Here is a 17,668-nt window from a genome sequence, read left to right as displayed (position 1 = left end):
ACAGATGCCTTGGCAAAGCTTTCACAGGTTTTTTATTTGTAGAATCAGCTGAAGTACCCAAAGCTCAATTCTGAATACTTTCTATTAAAGATATTACTTAAATAAATTGTTATTCTTTAAACCTCACAGAAACTACTTCTGCCTGATGAGGAATCTGTGGAGAAGCGCTGCATTCTGGAGAACAGTGGAAGATCCAGGGTGAGTGAGCTCAGGTTTAGATCCTAACAGAAAGCAACAATGGTGATATAACAGGTCCGCTTGATATCTTAATGTTACAGATGTCAATATGACCATTTTCATTTATATACATGCTCTATATCATGGGGGTTGTGTGTTGATGAACAGCTAATAATTAAATAATAAAATGTAAAAAATGAAATAAATAAAATAAAAATATATTCAAAATAAAACACTTCTTTAAAAAAATCTGAAAATGTTTATTTGTTTTCCTGCATGCCATGTGATCATTTACCAACATAAAAGAACTATGTAAAGTATATATATATATATATATATACACCTCAAAAATTTACTTTTTTCACTTTTTTATTTTTCTTTATTTTTTTTAATGGGTTGACTGACAAAAATGTTTGGGAATCCCTGCTCTGAAATAAAGAACAAAAATAAAGAACAAAAAAAAAACTGATTGATATAAGCCCTGAGAGGAATATTCAGATGGTTGTACTAGCCTCATTTGTAAAGAGAGACATTTCCTTCAGCTCATGGTGAAAGTATGGAGTAACTATATGGTGTCTGAGTGCATTTCTGTGTCTTCTCTGCTCCTGGAGTTCTTGCCTGAAGGTTGGATAAGCAAAACATCTATGTTTCACCCTCTTTGACTTCCAGAAAAACGAAACCATTCGATTAGATTATAACTGTTTACCTGTGCTGGTTAATCCTGTTTTCCCACAGTGACTTTTGCTTCTTTTTATTGACACTGTAAAAGCAGAAGTCAAAAGCAAACCGTTTAAGAGCAATTAGTCACCATGCACTTTCACACCTTCTGTAACAATTTGTGGTCTGTTTTTTATCTATAAATACCAGTCCACAGGCTGAGAACATTTACCCACTAGTATGTGTTATAAGCTTGTTACATGTTATAACTTATTCTGGTCTAGATTTGACATATTATAGATAAGACAGAAAATAATGAACAGTACCTCTTGGTAACTTTCTCTTCTGTTTTTTCCTGGAGCTTGTGGGGATGTTGAGCTGCTCGCACTGCTTCAGTATAGAGAGACGCCAGAGCTAAAAATCATCAATTAGTTACAAGGCCATCACTAAAATGCATATGTAATACATTTTTTTTGTATTGCTTTTTGTAATACACTCTCAGAAATAAAGGTACAAAGCTGTCAATGGGGCGAAACCCTAAGGTACAAAAGGTATTTGTACCTTATTTTCCCTTAAATGGTACATATTCATGATTTAAGTCAGAAGTCACGGCCTAGTGGTTAGAGAGTTTGACTCCTAACCCTAGGGTTGTGGGTTCGAGTCTCAGGCCGGCAATACCATGACTGAGGTGCCCTTGAGAGTCTATCTAATATTGAAGTGCACACTATCAAAAATCATAATTTAAACAAAAATGGAGATTATTGTATTTTGATGGTTATTAGTTTTGAATTATAAATGAACATTATTGAACACAAATTTAGACATATTTTATTAATACTTCTCATTTCGATTTTCTCACCTGACAGAGGCCTTATCTCCATTGCAACTGGAGGATCTACAGCATCAGGAAGGGACTAAAACAAACATAAGGTTTAAATGTATTTAAAGCCAAGCCAGCATATTTCATATATAAATATCACCTATAGACATCTGAATGATCAATCATTTGTTAAATAGTCAAAAAAATGTGACAGTAGATCTTGTCTGACCAGTACAAGCTGCAGTAGATCATTCTGATGAACTTTCTCCTCTGCTGTACGCGGGTCCTTCAACTGCATCCTCTCCCATTGATTCTCTCTCTGTAGCAGCTGCTCCAAATATGACTGTTTATTAAACCCATAGAACAAAAAAAATTAAATAATAATAATAATTCAAAAATTCAGGTGTAGTTTCAATTAAGCGTTGGCATTAGTTCTGGCAGGTCACGTGAGTGAAGCTTGCGTCAGCTGATTCTCAGCTGATCACATCTACCTTTAGAAATATAACACCTATCACAGCATTCCTATATAAACTCTATAGTCAGTATTATTCAGCAGCTTTTCCGCTTGCTCGCTTGTTTTCATTAGTTTTGAGTGTAGCTTTGACCAAGCAGTGTAAGAAGCCCTTTTTTGTCGCTCCCAATGGCTTCTATACAAATAAAGAATAATGTTATGATAATGACACTCATTCGAAGTATTTTTGCAGGGTGTATGTTTCCTCTGCTGGACTGCCACTCATTACTTATTACAGATCCATAATTCTGATCTGCTTGAATATATATGTGCTCACTTGTGAGTAATGTACGAAAACATGTTTATGAATGTTAAGTGTGATACGATGATATAGCTTGTTATGATCACTCTCTGTGTTTAAATGGACGTTTTTTTTTATTCATTGTTCAGTTCCTCTCTGTAAGCAAACCTTTTTTTCTTAGATTTAAATCCAATAAATTTACGTGGTGTAGCGCTCCCACATACATATTATTGCATTACAGAGGAGAGGCCAGTTAGGCTGTGTTATCCCCTAATACGTTTAAGGAACACTCCACCTTTTTTGAAAATAGGCTCATTTTCCAACTCCCTAGTTAAACAGTTGAGTTTTACTGTTTTCGAATCCATTCAGCCGATCTCCAGGTCTGGCAGTAGCACTTTAGCTGTAGCTTAGCATAGGTCATTGAATCTGATTAGACCGTTAGCATCTCTCGCTCAAAAATGACTAAAGAGTTTGTATATTTTTCTTATTTAAAACTTGACTCTTCTGTAGTTACATCGTGTACTAAGACCGACAGATCACTTAGTACACAAAGTCTTAGTACACGATGAAACTATAGAAGAGTCAAGTTTTAAATAGGAAAAATATAGAAATGGTCATTTGAGCAAGAGATGCTAACGGTCTAATTAGATTCAATGATCTATGCTAAGCTTAAAGTGCTACCGCCAGACCCGGAGATCGGCTGAATGGATTCAAAAACGGTAAAACTCAACTGTTTAACTCTAGGGGAGTTGGAAAATTAGCCTATTTAAAAAAAAAAATTTCCTCTGATTCGTATTTGTTGTCATTGTAAGATACTTGGTGTGTCTTAAAACATGACGGCGACTAGCCAGACTGCAATGCTCAATGATGTAGTTTCACAAGCTCTATACTAAATTGTGCAATATACAATATGCTTGTTGTCTTAAACTTGCTGCTGTAAGGGGTGTATGCTTCCCCCTTTATGATCACGTAATTTGCTTTAAGCAGCTTAAAGAAACAAGCTTGCTGCGTGTCCTCGTCGCACAGCTTGGGGTGACGCTTCCCCAAAATATGGTACATATTTACATATACTTATTAACATGCTTGTTGTCTTAATGACCCCTTAATGAAATTAATAGCATGATAGAAACTTTCATTGGATAATATACAACATACTGTTATAAGACTTGCTGTTGTTAGGGGTGTATGCTTCTCCCTTTTATGACCACAGTTACTAAGCAGCTCAAGCAGCATGCTTGTTGCATGTCCTCGCTTGCTACATTTCCTGTCAAAAAAAAAAAGAAAGCTAGGTACGTTGTTGCTTTAGGCTTAGTGGTTGTATGTTGACACAAAGGTAACATTAACGGTACCCAGTTAAACTTAGCACAGCCGAGGCTTTTTTTAAATCTGTTTTTTAAGGCTGTCTGGTATGAAAGGGGTTTGCTGCTTAAATCTCATCTAGTATTGGAAGTGCGGTTCATTAAACTTATCCAAATAATATTTCCAAAACGTGTGTTTAAGTTCATCATATGCTATTGCTTAAAGCTATCTAGTGTATAGGTAATGTGCTTGATATTTAATGTGCAGTATGTAGATTTGCTACTTAAGGTTGTTATTTATGCTAACGATTATCTGGATAAGGGCAACATGCTTGTTGCCTAAACGCCAGATGCTGTACTGCATTAAAGGAGCATGCTGCTCTTATCAGCTGCTTAATTAAGAAGAGCACCCCTTCACTACTGCCCCTCTTCTATAAAGGGCATGCTGCCCCAGTCTATGCCGTTTCAGAAGATTTTGTTTTAAAGCTGTCAGTGTATTGGGATTTTGCTTGCTTGTTAAGGCTTACCTAATGTTCAGTATCATGTTTTTGCTAAACCTGCTTGTTGCTTTAAGCTATTGGTTTTTACTGCAAGTGCTGTTACCCGGTTAAACTTTCAACAGCAAGAAGCTAATGTTTAAGCTGTTGTTTAAGGCCATATGAATGTTCTTGAAATATGCTTCCTGCTAATGTCACATCTAGTATTGAAAATGCTATTACTTTAAATTTCTCTTAATACTGCATTAAGCAACCAACATTCTTGTTGCAAAGCTATCGGGTGTATTGCTAAGGATTTTTTTTTGTCTACACTCAAGCGGGTTGTCAGATTGAGGACACGTTACACAACGAGCACAAATGTCACGGGAGACAACAAACCTGTAACTGAGTCAGTTTGTTGAGTCATTATATGCAAGACTTTTATATATAGTCTTTTTAAATGGATGCTGAAGCTTTTAGGCCAGGTAGGATCTGAAATCTCTGATCCGTTCATTGCTTGTTTCTATGGTTGCAGTATGCTGTGTTTGCTGCAATTCTAGGCTGCTAATTCTAATGGGTTTTCTGCACCTTTTTCAGGTATTGCATTAAAAGGGTCTTGCTGCTCTTCTTAGCTGCTTATAAAGGAAAGCACCCCTTCACTGCCTTCTTCTGTAAGGTGCTGCTGCCCCTGTCACTGTTATTCCAGAAGGATATGCTTCTTTCCGAATGCTTCTTTCAGTCATGTGTTAGGGGGTTGGGGCCTATCGTTTGTGTTTGGGGGGGGGGGGGGGGGGGTATTATTGCTGCTCTCCCTGTTCATTCATGACAGGCTGCATGGATGGACAGTGAGTTTTTGACTAGAACAGAACCATACCACCAAACCAAACTTTATGCTAAGTGTCTATCATTTTGAAGATAGTGGTCCTGACAGAAATTAAGCGTTAGCATTAGTTCTGGCAGATCATGTGAGTCCAACTTGCATCAGCTGATTCTAAGCTGATCACATCTACCTATAAGAATATGACACCTATCGCGAGATTGATATATAAGCTCTAGTCAGTATTATTCAATAGCTTTTCTGCTTGCTCAGGAGCAAATTATCCTCCTCCATCCCCAACTCCTTTTGCCACAGTCAGGACTTGGCTTTCTGATACTCCTTGCAGAATCAGACTCATTTTTCTTGTATAATGTGATACTTTTAAATATCATGAAGTGCATTAAAGATATCTGCCTTGTTCTGTTTACCCTTATTATTGCTGCTCTCCCTGCTCATTCATGACAGGCTGCATGGATGGGCAAGGAGCTTTTGCCCAGAACAGAACCATACCACCAAACCAAACTTTAAACTTAAAAAAATTGAATGCAATTTTCATGCACACCTTGGCAGTAAAACCGCTCCTGTGATTAGTAGTAAATCTTTAGTTTTCCCGCAGAATTGGTCGACTTTAACACTGTTGCTGGTTGTTTTTCATGTCTGAGGGTTAAAGCACCCCCAATAACGTGATATTTACCCCCTGGAATGCGATTTTTACCAGGAAACCCCCCGTTAAAATGCGATTATTGAACGTGATTGTGTAGCTTGTCAGTGAACTATGGCTCTGTGTAGTAAATGATTTTCCATCTGAAAGTACGTGCTGGTGATTTTCTACTTAACACAGGAACGGCATTACTGACGACGAGATTCACATGAAAAACGCATCCGATTTTTTTTTTGCACAGCCCTAATGCTAAGTTTCTATCATTTTGATGATAGTGGTCTTAACAGAAATATATTTAAAAATATGCATAAATTGTCCAAATTGATGTTGCTAAATATTTTTAAATGTGGGTACATACATGATACTTTTTAGTTATATAGAATATAACTATCATAAATACTTTGATAAGCCTAAAACGTATCACATATCAATCATTATGTGTTATAGGAATTAGAGCACCTTGACTTTTTCTTGCAGTTTCCTGCACAATGCTTCGGTTACAGGTGGATGCTGGGTCATCTGACGCACCAGCAGCACGTCAGGGCACTCCAAAACCGGTTGGATGTGGATGGAACTTGACTTTGGTAGTTTCTCTTTTAACTCAAGACTACAACCAAGGGTGGTCCCAAAAGGGGGGCCTGGGGTCCTCTTCTAAGCACCAGAGATGGAAACAAACCATCAAGGCATTATAGGTAATCCACACTAAACTGCATGTTAAAACAGACATTTCCAAACATGTTTGTGAAAAAAGATTGGATATTTAATTTGGATTTGTTTTGACATTATAAAGGAAGTTATTTGTGCCCCAGCAGGTCCAAAGTGAATACTAAAAGGAAGTTTACACCTGATGGATCACCTATAGATTATGAATTACCTCAGATGAAGGGAATGACTCCCATTTCCTGGATTTGAGGTGTGTGGGAATGATGTCATCGTCTTTCTTGGATGAGAGCCAATGAGAGTTGATGTCTGGGCAGGGCCTTAGCAGAGTGATGCCAAATGATTCTGAAAAGAAATCAATCAAGAGATCTTGAATACTTGAGTTATTGTACTTGCTGCATTTATGCAAACTTGTGTTAAATATAATTTCAAAAGAAATGGTGTTGAAAATAAAGACAGAGGCCAGTAACATAATGCACAGATTGAATGAAAAGTGTCCTGACGTTGTGAGTCTGGTAGTGGGTCAGTGAGAACGGCAATAGAAGAGTCACAGTAAGCCTTCTGTAGGAGATCTTCAACATCTTGAGCTCTCAGCAGCTCTGAGGCTGAACAGTCCTCATGTACCACAAACAACCTCAAAGACACAACACAATATTCTGTTTTAAAAATGTCACTTGTAATTCAAACCAAATGCAAATTTTCAAGCAAATACACTACTATTTAAAAGTTTTTTTTTTAAATGTAATTTATTTCTGTGATGCAAAGCTGCATTTTCACCAGTCATTCAGTGTCCCATGATCCTTCAGCAATCATTCTAATATGCTGATTTGTCACTCAAGAAACTTTTCTTATTATGTTGAAAACAGGTACTGCTTAATATTTTTATGGAAACTGATACTTTTTTTTTTAGGATTCTTTGAGTAGAAAGGTAGAAAGTTTAAAAGAACAGCATCTATTTGAAATATAAATATTTTGCAAACTTATAATTGTCTTTACTGTAACTTCTGACCCAATTATTTCATCCTTGCTTAATACATTTTTTACTACTTTCCAGAACAAATCTTACTGCTTTAAATATATATGTACAGTACTGAATAAAGACACAGAGATAAAAGACAATGACTGCATAACAAATGTGTGAATGGCAATATTAGCATTACATTAAATAATAAAATCAACACTAGCAGAAATAAATAAATAAATGTATTACATGGCTCCTTGTAATACTCAATTGTGCAGTCAGTATTTTTCTATAATGACCTCAAACTGTAAAATTGTTCCTTATTTCCTACATAGCTGTGCTAGTTTCATGTCTACTCTGTTCAAGTTAGTAGTCTTTCTAGTCTTTCCAGTTAATAATCTCTTTGACAATCTACTTGTCTTTAAGTGACCTTGGTTGTATTTTCTTGAGAGACTTACCTAGCTGGGTGTGATTTAAAGCCAGCATTCTGTTGAAGCTCTGTTTCTTTCATTTCTGATCCATTAGCCTTGACAGTGATCTGACCATCTGCATTAACCTGCCCACAATATGTTCTGGGTTTTTATTCAGGATGACTTGGATACAAGAGTTTGATGTCACTTCGGTGTTATTATTGTTAACTAAAACTGAAACTAAAGCCATTACATAAATTAATACTTGTCACTTTGCAACAGCCACACAGAAACTGAATTGTTTACACCCCCTCAAATATATATATATATATTTATAAAAAAACATTAATTTAAATTCAAGTTTTTCCTTAAAAAAACTGTTATACACAAATATTTTAGAGATGACCATAACTAGAACAATACATATTTATTCACAATAGAGATTTCATGGAAAGTACTTGAAAGTGGTTGCCCTCAGGGTCCATCACATGGCATAGGACATCTTTGTGGTTCATCACATATTGGCCTAGTGGGTCCTTCTCTGATCTCTGTTGAGACTGATGAGATGTGTACACTGCCCCACTATCCTTATCAATATGGAGGACACCTCCACCATGAGGATAGATCTACAGTAAAGTGACAGAGAGGAAGGATGTTACATATGATGCTGTTGGCGTGTATATCTCTCACATATTCTTCCATCCATCCTCTTACTTTATATGATCCATGAGCAGTTGCGCTGATGGAAGTGCCATCCCCGTAAATAACATCACACGTTCTTCTCTCATTGTCCATTATCACTGTTGCAAATTCAGCTTTTTCCACCCTAACCAGTTTCTCTCCTGAAATCAGGTTTAATCCTTTACTGTCAACACTGTAGTAACTGTTTATTATGTTACTGCATAAAAACACTCTTGCACCTGAGCTCAGCTGCTGTTGTGGCTCCCCCTGCTGGTAGAAGGTGCTAATACGCGTTCCATCTGCGTGATCCACTATCATTGCGCCATCTTTCTTCAGCACAGACAGCACTTTGTCCTCTCTTGTGACCACAGCCTATAAATGAATCTTTTTTTTTTACAACAATCATATACTGACACAAAAGGAGATGTTGGTTTTGAATGACAAGACACTTACTGTCCCACTGAAGGGGTCTGTAGCATGATAGGCCAGTATGGGCTGTACTTCAACTTCCTTCCCGGCCACAGAGGCGACTCTGAAGCCAGAGGGGGTTGTGGTGGTCCAAGATCCTCCGTTAACCTCGAGATAGTATTTTGGTTTTTCATTTTCTATGGACTTTTGTTGCTCTACCTCTGTATTTAGCTTCGAATCAGCCTTTCCTGTGAACAACAAAAGACGTTAAATATACTTTACAGTAAATGGACATTACAGTCTCTCTCTTTCATACACTTATTCAGATTCATATATTTATCAAAAAGTGTGAGGTCAGTAAGATATTTTTTTAAAGAAAAGAATATCAGCAATGATGCTTTAAATTGAAAAGACTTATAATGTTACTTAAGATTACCACAGCAGTTTTTTTTTTCAGTGTACATGTTGTGACAAATTTTCAGTAAGAGATTTGTTTGTTCTGATGTGGTATGTATACCTTTCTTGTCTTTGGTGTCCACTATCATCTCTTTAACAGGCTCTTCCTCTTTTAAGAGTATGTGTGGAACCAGCACACACACTGGTCCAGAGTCTGGACTCGTACTGACTGTACCATCTGCAAATAGGACCTGAAACACACACACACACACATCCTGTATACTTCCTCCATGAGGTCATTATTTCATTAGGAGTGTGCTTTATGTATTTGTATTATGTGCATTTTTGTACAACCATATGTACGTAAGTGAATACCTCAGTAGATCCATCTTTCTTGTGTTTGATGACAGTCCCTCTGCTGGTGATGACCCTTGAGACCTCAGTGTGTATGCTGAAGTCTGAGGTCAAATCTGATCTAGACCCTGAATTATAAAATCTCTGTCGTATCAGCAGAGATCGGACATAAGATTCCCCATCTAAAAAAACACAGATAAGACCTTACAGATGCTCTCTGTGTCTTCAAACCGAGAGAAACTATGAATAAAATAGGCTAGGCCTAGTCTATTCTGTATTTTTACTGATGCTTTTGCCATGATTAATACAGAGTAGAAATTTATGTAATGTCTATAATAAACCTTATGATGCATGAATTTTATTTACACAATAACTTGCATCTCACCTGCTGAGTCCTCAAAATCAAAGTGCAGTATGAGTCCATTGGGAAGAGATACATACAGATTGAGGAACGGTGGAAGAGAGGAGTTATCTCCGGGCTCACAGTGTACCTCAGGCACCTCAGAAACACACATTTGTGAGGGAGATAATGGCTATTTAGTTATGATTCTTTGAATGCTAATCTAAACAACACAGAACTAATGTAAAACCTAACCAACCGACATTTTAATTTTTTTTATTTTTGTCCAGTTACCGGTTCCTGTTGTTGCTGGTCAGTATAGATGGCACTGGGCACCGTGGATTGGAGAGTCTGACCTCTTGTCTTATTAGGTTTGCTCTGACTGCAGGACAGCTGAATGCCATTGGCCAGTACAGCATGAAAAGAGCCACATTTCTCAATCTCACAATCTGGATTGACTCCATTAGCAGCTGGACTACTGAACATATCAATAATCTTTAGTTTGTCCTCTTTTTTTCCATCTGAAATGTGTGTGTAGAAGTGATGGCCATCCTTCTTTACACATACTTTCACTTGTGTCAACCCTAATGATGGAAACCAAATATAAAAGGTTATAATAATAAGGTTAACCAGTTTATAGGGCATAAAAGCTGTTATACAACAAAGTTAAATGCATGCTCTAATACTCTTTATATATATATATATATATATATATATATATATATATATATATATATATATATATATATATATATATATATATATATATATATATAAAATGAATGTGTACTGTATTTGTGCAGGTACATTTTAGCCTGTTTATATTCTCAAACCTTGTGCGAAGTGAAAACTCTCCACATCAATTTGTCCTCCATCAGAGGGATAGAGAGACTGAACTTGGCCAGTGACTTGCACCAGTTTTCCATTTAAACTGTAGCCTGTGAAAACCTGTGTGAAATATACAACCTTTTAGCTATTTCATTTCAAATTTAGCACCACTATAGCCTATAAGCTTTTTATATGGAAATATATATTTGAGACATTTGTTCTTCTCTCATTTGCTGCTTCTTGAGGCGTCTCTGGAACGTCTCTGGTTTTGTCTCTAGGTAGTGTGGCCGAGCTGGGTGTTTTAGAAATGTTCTCTCTACTCTTTCTTGAGGCCAGCGGAGACTTCTTGTTTTCTTTTACTGAGTCCATCCTCTCTCCAACTTTTGGTGTTGCTTTTCCTCCTTTTTCTTTCTTTGTCTTTTTGGATTGCTCCTCTTCCTTTAATCTATCCTGCTCGATCTTCCATGCCTACAGTAAATACATCAGAGAAAAAAGGCCTGGTGTAAGGATCATGAGATCTGAAAATGTGTAATGTAAATGTTTCTATGTTATGGTTAACAGCTCACTTTGAGAGAGTCCTCTCTTATGTACGGTTCTAATGTTTCTGAGATTGGGGACTTCTCTAGACAATCTAAAAGAAATAAACTCAATTTTAAACATGCACATTATTTAATCCATAGAAACATATTTTTAAATATACTAATATAGTTGATGTATAGATATGTTATCTTCATGTTATCTCTTGCTCACAGACAGATATATATATTTGACATAATTTATGAATATGTTGCCTCTCTTCCTGTCGGTCTCTGAAGGGGTTTGAATAAGATTTCTTTCTGCCTCTTTCTTCTCCTGCTCCATATGCCATTTTTCCTCTTCCTGTCTGGTCCATTCACTGATTGAGTGTGCCACATATTCCAAGTAGTTTCTATGAGAACATTATATTACATTTAATAAAAAACAAATTAAACTCTTGGTAGCTAAAAAATAGCTAAAATGATCAATAACTGCAGAAATAAATTGGCTTTGGATGACTGGCCCATGCAAAGCTTCGAATTAGACAAAGTACCTGAAGCCCACATCTGTGTGAAGTGATGCGTCCCAGTATTCTTTGCAAATCCTCTGGGGGCTCATGGGATTGTGGCAGACAACATATATTGCATTGTCTCTGCTACAGTGAAATGTGTCCACACATCTATAAGTCTCAGAGGCAGACTGGATGATCTGAATATGCACAGAGATTACTCATTTGTCATTTTTATTGCAATTTCTAATAGATTTTCAAAATAATATTGCAAAAATATTAAACATAAGGATGCAGTAAGAGATTTGAAGGTGGGAACCTGCGGGAAAACCGAAGCGCTGTGCTTCTCTACAAAGTTCCAGTCTCCCAGCTGACGAATCAGTGTCTTCTGGAGATCTGTTATAGTCACTTCATTACCCTGCATTGATGAAACATAATAGTATATTAAAAACCAATCACTTCTTCAAGAGAATGTCAATATAGTGTAAATGTTTAATTACATAACATTCAAATTTCAGCATCAAATTGTTTTTCCAAAACTTCAATCATACCATTTTTCTGTCAGTCCCTGCATTGCTTTCTGCTGATCCTTCAAAAATAAAAACAACGTATCTGTACAACCACAACAAGGCTTCAACACTGCTTTAAATACTTGTTTAGAATTTAAATGTACTTGTAGCACTTAAAGCAAGTTGTAATGTTTGCTCTTGTGCTCTCGTCACACCTGGTGTTCCGCTGTGGCTCCAGTACCGGTGTTTGGTGTATTCAACAGGGTTGTCCCATGGTGTACGGTTTGGAGGATCTGGTTGAGATCCTTTAATACAGCCGTTCTCGTCCACTGTAGTCAACGGCATACTCTCAAACACAAACAGCTGGAGAAGCCTCTGTAGCTCAGACCAGCTCATTGACTCTAAAGATACATATTAAGAATTTACTTTAGGAAGAACTGGATCATAAGGTAATATTAAAACAGTTATTCATTGTCGTTTCTCCTCACCGTCAGTGCAGAAGTGCAGTAGCTCCTGTGATCTAGTCAGTGTACCAATGGCACTTTCAGTGTGTCTGGACATCAGGTTGGTCCAAACATGGCTTTGTCTCATAATATCTGCTTCAGTTTTGATGACATCAAAACCATCTAGGACCTGTAACATTTGCATAAGTGTACAATAATTTAGGGGCCTTAAATATGCTATAGACGATTTTATAGGGATAAAATGCACATAATAAAATATTTGTGTGTGCTATCAAGAATTTATGGGAGACATGATTGTGTTTAAATCCAACTTCTTTTTATTATGAGCTTCATGGATGTATGTTCACATGCTCACAGGAAGCTGATGGAGTCTCCTTGCTCTCTCATCATGGTGATTGAGCAGGAGCGGGTGTTTTTGATCAGTATTTGGGCTGTTCTGGATCCCAAGATCCTCCATCAGTTCCTGCCATTGAACAAGCACAGATTATAGCTATAGTTAGATTTTGATTCAGAAACCCAGTGTCTGTCATTATTTTTTGCTGTTGTAGCATTGGTTTGATCCAAACATTTTACCTTCTTGTTGTCTTCATCCAGTGGCAGACTCAGGACAGATGAGAGCATATAACTGATTAGATCTTGATCTGTTTTATCAAAGCGCTCCTCTGAATCATCGGATCCTTCCTGTTCTGAAGCCACCACCTAGAAAAACACACAGGAAGTCAAATTTAGCAGCTAAATGTTCAAAGAAATAAAGAACTTGCAGCAGGTGAGCCTCATTCAGTAATGCATGTGTACCCACTTGATCATAAAACCTGTGTGCAAATGTTAATTTTTATATGTATGTCTGTTTGCTCTGGTTGTTAATACAGTGGTATGTTTAACAGTCTTTCATATTTCCAAATTGAAGTTTATACTGAATTCTACAAAGTGCCCTTACCTGTTCCAGCATGCAATGCAATATAAGAGGTACAGATGTGATTTCAGTAGGAATCCTGTCCAGTAAATCACAGTAGTATCTCATATCAACCTCTGTGCTCAGAACAGGAGACTCAGGCTCTGCTGAGGAAACCCATAGGTTCAGTTTAGGACTTTAATCAATATTAAAGACTTAAGTATTAATGTAATTTTTATATATTTAGTTGTTGTTGATCCCATTTTGCATGAAAGTCATTTGCGGGATTCTTAAATCTTATATTTCTATGTTTATTTTATTTATTTATTTTCAAATTATGGTCTTATTTTTAATGACAAAACATGAATTCTTTTAAAACGTTAATGTCAGCTAGAGCCTGTGTAGCTTCATTTCTCTCTATATTTTTATATAAAGGATATTTAAAACCAAAACTCAATATATATATATATATATATATATATATATATATATATATATATATATATATATCATATGTTGTACCAGGGTCTTCCTCTGATACTCCTCTCTTCCTTGGGGTTTGTAGAACCTAAAACATAAACAACATTTAATATAATCAACAACAAAAAAACAACATCCTGCCTCAAGACACTTCTGAAGTCAGCTTTTTTTCTGCACTTGCTACATTCAAGGTTTCTGTAGGTTTTATGATTGAATGTAAGGACTTTTTAAGATCATGTACAAAAATTAAGTAACTTCCAACAAATCTCCATTACTTTTTAATTCATCTTACAAAACAAAACAAAAAAAGTTCTGCTTCCAAATACAGAAATAGCTTTTAATGTATCTTCTGATCACACCGCAAAAAAATTATGCTCTTCCTCAGTATTTTTGTCTTGGTTTCCCATGTAAATCTCTTACTTTAAAAAAACATCAGAGGTCTTATTTACTGTGAAATTCATCAAAATGCAGTGAATTGATTTATGATTAAAACAAGAACAAATATCTACCAATGGGCTAAAAAAAAACAATTAAAATTGAAAAAGGTTTTCATAACCCACAGACTGTTTGTTCTTTTTTGATTAACTTTTGTTCAGTTTTCAAGACTGTTTCACATTTGTAACAAAATACTGAGGAAGATATATTTTTTTGTAATGCATACAACATGTAATGCCCTGACTATCAATTTAAGACCTTTTTAAGACCTTGAATTGTGCAAAGGCAAATTAAGACTTTATGACCCACAGAAAACCTATACCTTATCTGGCATATTAACAGCGCTACTGTGAGTAAAGTCTGACGTGTACCTCATTGGAGCTCAGTGGTCGGGACTGCGGGATGGATCTGCTGGCCTCGGGCACCTGGGTCAACCTCATGCAGTTTAGATAATGGCTGTACTGTCTCCTCCAGTCCAGGCTGTCATACACTAGACATGCCACCCCCTCAAATATAGCAGCTCCAAATGCTAGCTGCAGATAGCAGTGGAAGACAAACAGAGTAATGGAATATATGGAACCTTGATGATATCACATGCAATGGTCTGTACAAGGGTTTAAGATGCATTATGACAATAAATTAAACAAAATATATTAAACAGAAACAGAAACAAAACTAAATCGCAGGTCTTATTTGGTAGAAGAGAGTGTACTTTGTGCTTTTCATTCACCATTGCTTCAGTGTTGCTTTTGTCCTGGGGCAGCAAATGGATCTTCACGCTATAGTTCAACCTGGCAACATCACAGAGTCTGGATCCCATATTCCCACTGTTCAAGACTTGATCCAGCTGCTTCCAGAACACATCTAGCTCCCGCTGCCTCTTTTGTTTCAGAATCTCAACTTCTGAACACAGGATGAGTTAAAACTGGGTGATTTAAAATCTTGATTTTGTATGCATACAAATACAACACCAGCCTTCCAATGTGGGCCAGCATACTCTGCATGCACTATGTAATATAATTTGAAAAGTATAAGCTTAATAAAATTATTAGCAATTTGCCTTGATCTTCGAGTAATTGGTGATCCTCGTCTGCCACTGTTTCCTCTGGAGCCTCTGATTTGACCTCTCTCTCTAAGCCCAATTTAATGATATTGGACACGTGGATACCCAGAGAGTCCAACGCAGAGATTAAATGAGGCTGGCAGAACCCCACAATCAGGATGTAGTGCTGCGGCCCATCATCAGGCTCATCATCTGAATTCAAAATTAAAACATTGTTTACAAAAACCCATTTTACTACAGTATTCTACAGATATTTGACTAGAAGCAATGCAGAAATAGATACCTATGTATTTGATTGTATTTTCCTCTTCCCCTCTACGCTTTAGTTTGGTGTCTTTGGTTGGAACTGGAAGCTCAGCAGCTTTCTTCCCCTTTGCTGCTCCTTTACCCCCCTGGTCCTTGCCGGCAGAATTCAGTCCCGCTTTAACAGGGACATTATCCTCTACAGCCTTAAATACATATACTCTATGTTACTGTTTATCTAAGACATGTTTATGTTTTAAACATATGCATAGTATATTTGATTAGCATTTATCACATATAAAGAGTAATTTTGAATAGAATAACTAAAACGAGTCAACATAGACATGTTTTAGCTAATGGTAAGCTCTCGCCTTCTGCTCAGCAGCCCTCCTTGCGATGTCATTGTTTTTGATGGCCAGAAGCTGAAACTTTATTAATTGCGCCATCAGGTCCACAGTAATTTCCTCTCCGACATCCATTATAGACTTTGCAACTTCAGTCACCTATACAGAAGCACAAAATTAGTATTTAGTTGAAACCATGAATATACAACATAATAAAAAAAAAAATATATATATATATATATATATATATATATATATATATATTATTATTATTATTATTAATCAAAATGGTTGATTCTTTATTTTCTTTCCTTAAAATCTGCTCCAAAATTATATATGCATTACAGATTGGCTGGAGCCTAAAACTTTACATGATCAATATATTTTTGTGATTGTAACACTTAACTAGCATTTCTATGTTTTATGGTGAATAACAATTCCCACCTCACAAAACATGGGAACATCTTTGGTCTTTCTGGTCTTCGGGTTTCCCAGTTCATCGATCTGTATCACCGAAGATCGGTTTATTTACAACAACAGATTCTAATATTTCTTTAATGTAACATAATTTAATGTCATTCCTTTCCATCACACCCATCTACATGTCACTCATTAATAATACTCTCTAATGATTTGATGTGAATCATCACTGAACAGAAGCTAATTTCAGACCTTTTCCAGAGTGTCCTCCCAGGACAGCACGCTGAAGAGCTTGCGCAGGGGCTGCTGAACCGCCTGCAGGAGGGCACTGATGAGCTGTTTGTCCTCTGCTCTCTCTGCCTGCACCATAGACAGACTGGCCCTCCAGTCATTCTAGAGTCATGCATGATTCAGAGGAGACAACAATGTACATTCTGCATGATTTACAAGAATTTTTTTTTTTAAGGAGTAGTTCACCCCAAAATGATAATCAGACACCATTTACTCACTCCAAGTGGTTCCAAATCCATGATACAAAAAGAGGGATTGACAGGCCTAGTCACCATTCACTTCCATTGTATATTTTTCCATACGATGAAAGTGAATGGTGACTGACATTGACATTCTATGAAACATTGTCAAAATAGAACATGAAGATAAGTAATTATTAATCCCTGATTTGAATAGATATAGAGGTATAGGTATAGAAGGTATAGAAGAAGAAGAACAAACACAATAACGGTATCTAGAGGAACATTTTTAGGATTACCTCTTCAAATACAGCAGCAGTAAGAGCTGTTTCCCAGTTTTTGTTAGCAGCAGCTGCCCCGGGTGGAGTTGCCCCAGATGGAGTAACACTTTTATTCCGTTTGGGGGGCATATTCACTCAAATTTCATTAAACTCACTAATTTCACCGTCAGTGTGACGTCGCTTGTAATGAATACTGTTCTTAAGTTATTGTTTGTTTATTGTTCTTTTATTTTAAAGTGTTAACTCTTACTAACGTTTGTGTATCTGGTCAAAGTTTCCTAAAGCGTCCTGGTAACCTATGGAAACCAAACACATCTGCGTATTCTCCGCGACGCGCGTTCCGAAAC

At 36.7% G+C, this 17,668-nt stretch overlaps 1 protein-coding gene across 1 annotated transcript; it reads right to left on the bottom strand.

The window, feature by feature from the left end:
• Window positions 1-605: 605 nt before the first annotated feature.
• On the bottom strand, window positions 606-17,607 carry spag17 (sperm associated antigen 17). The gene is made up of 38 exons (XM_059523149.1): window positions 17,340-17,607; window positions 16,823-16,963; window positions 16,595-16,654; window positions 16,178-16,309; window positions 15,847-16,012; window positions 15,561-15,755; window positions 15,231-15,403; window positions 14,872-15,033; window positions 14,108-14,153; window positions 13,631-13,752; window positions 13,267-13,392; window positions 13,049-13,156; window positions 12,718-12,862; window positions 12,445-12,630; window positions 12,272-12,309; window positions 12,040-12,138; window positions 11,766-11,920; window positions 11,488-11,624; window positions 11,263-11,327; window positions 10,910-11,164; window positions 10,702-10,816; window positions 10,163-10,452; window positions 9,914-10,028; window positions 9,550-9,710; window positions 9,296-9,425; window positions 8,824-9,026; window positions 8,610-8,742; window positions 8,404-8,531; window positions 8,148-8,315; window positions 7,738-7,835; window positions 6,822-6,952; window positions 6,533-6,663; window positions 6,118-6,309; window positions 1,884-1,997; window positions 1,694-1,748; window positions 1,161-1,248; window positions 884-937; window positions 606-795 (listed from the first exon to the last, which is right to left on the bottom strand). Exons 1-38 carry the CDS (start codon window positions 17,448-17,450, stop codon window positions 672-674), a joined length of 5,052 nt encoding a protein of 1,683 aa, XP_059379132.1. The 5' UTR covers window positions 17,451-17,607; the 3' UTR covers window positions 606-671.
• Window positions 17,608-17,668: the final 61 nt, after the last annotated feature.

This window comes from Carassius carassius, chromosome 34, assembly GCF_963082965.1.
Source record: "Carassius carassius chromosome 34, fCarCar2.1, whole genome shotgun sequence".
In the NCBI taxonomy this organism is placed as follows: domain Eukaryota; kingdom Metazoa; phylum Chordata; class Actinopteri; order Cypriniformes; family Cyprinidae; genus Carassius; species Carassius carassius.
This window is presented reverse-complemented; position numbering and strand designations above follow the sequence as displayed.

Excerpts from the sequence above, each read along its gene's own strand:
- spag17 (XM_059523149.1), bottom strand. The coding sequence starts at position 17,450 with ATGCCCCCCAAACGGAATAAAAGTGTTACTCCATCTGGGGCAACTCCA. Across the intron at positions 16,655-16,822 it reads GGGAGGACACTCTGGAAAAG|ATCGATGAACTGGGAAACCC; the intron begins GTCTGAAATTAG and ends TCGGTGATACAG. Across the intron at positions 15,756-15,846 it reads AAATACAATCAAATACATAG|ATGATGAGCCTGATGATGGG; the intron begins GTATCTATTTCT and ends TTTTGAATTCAG.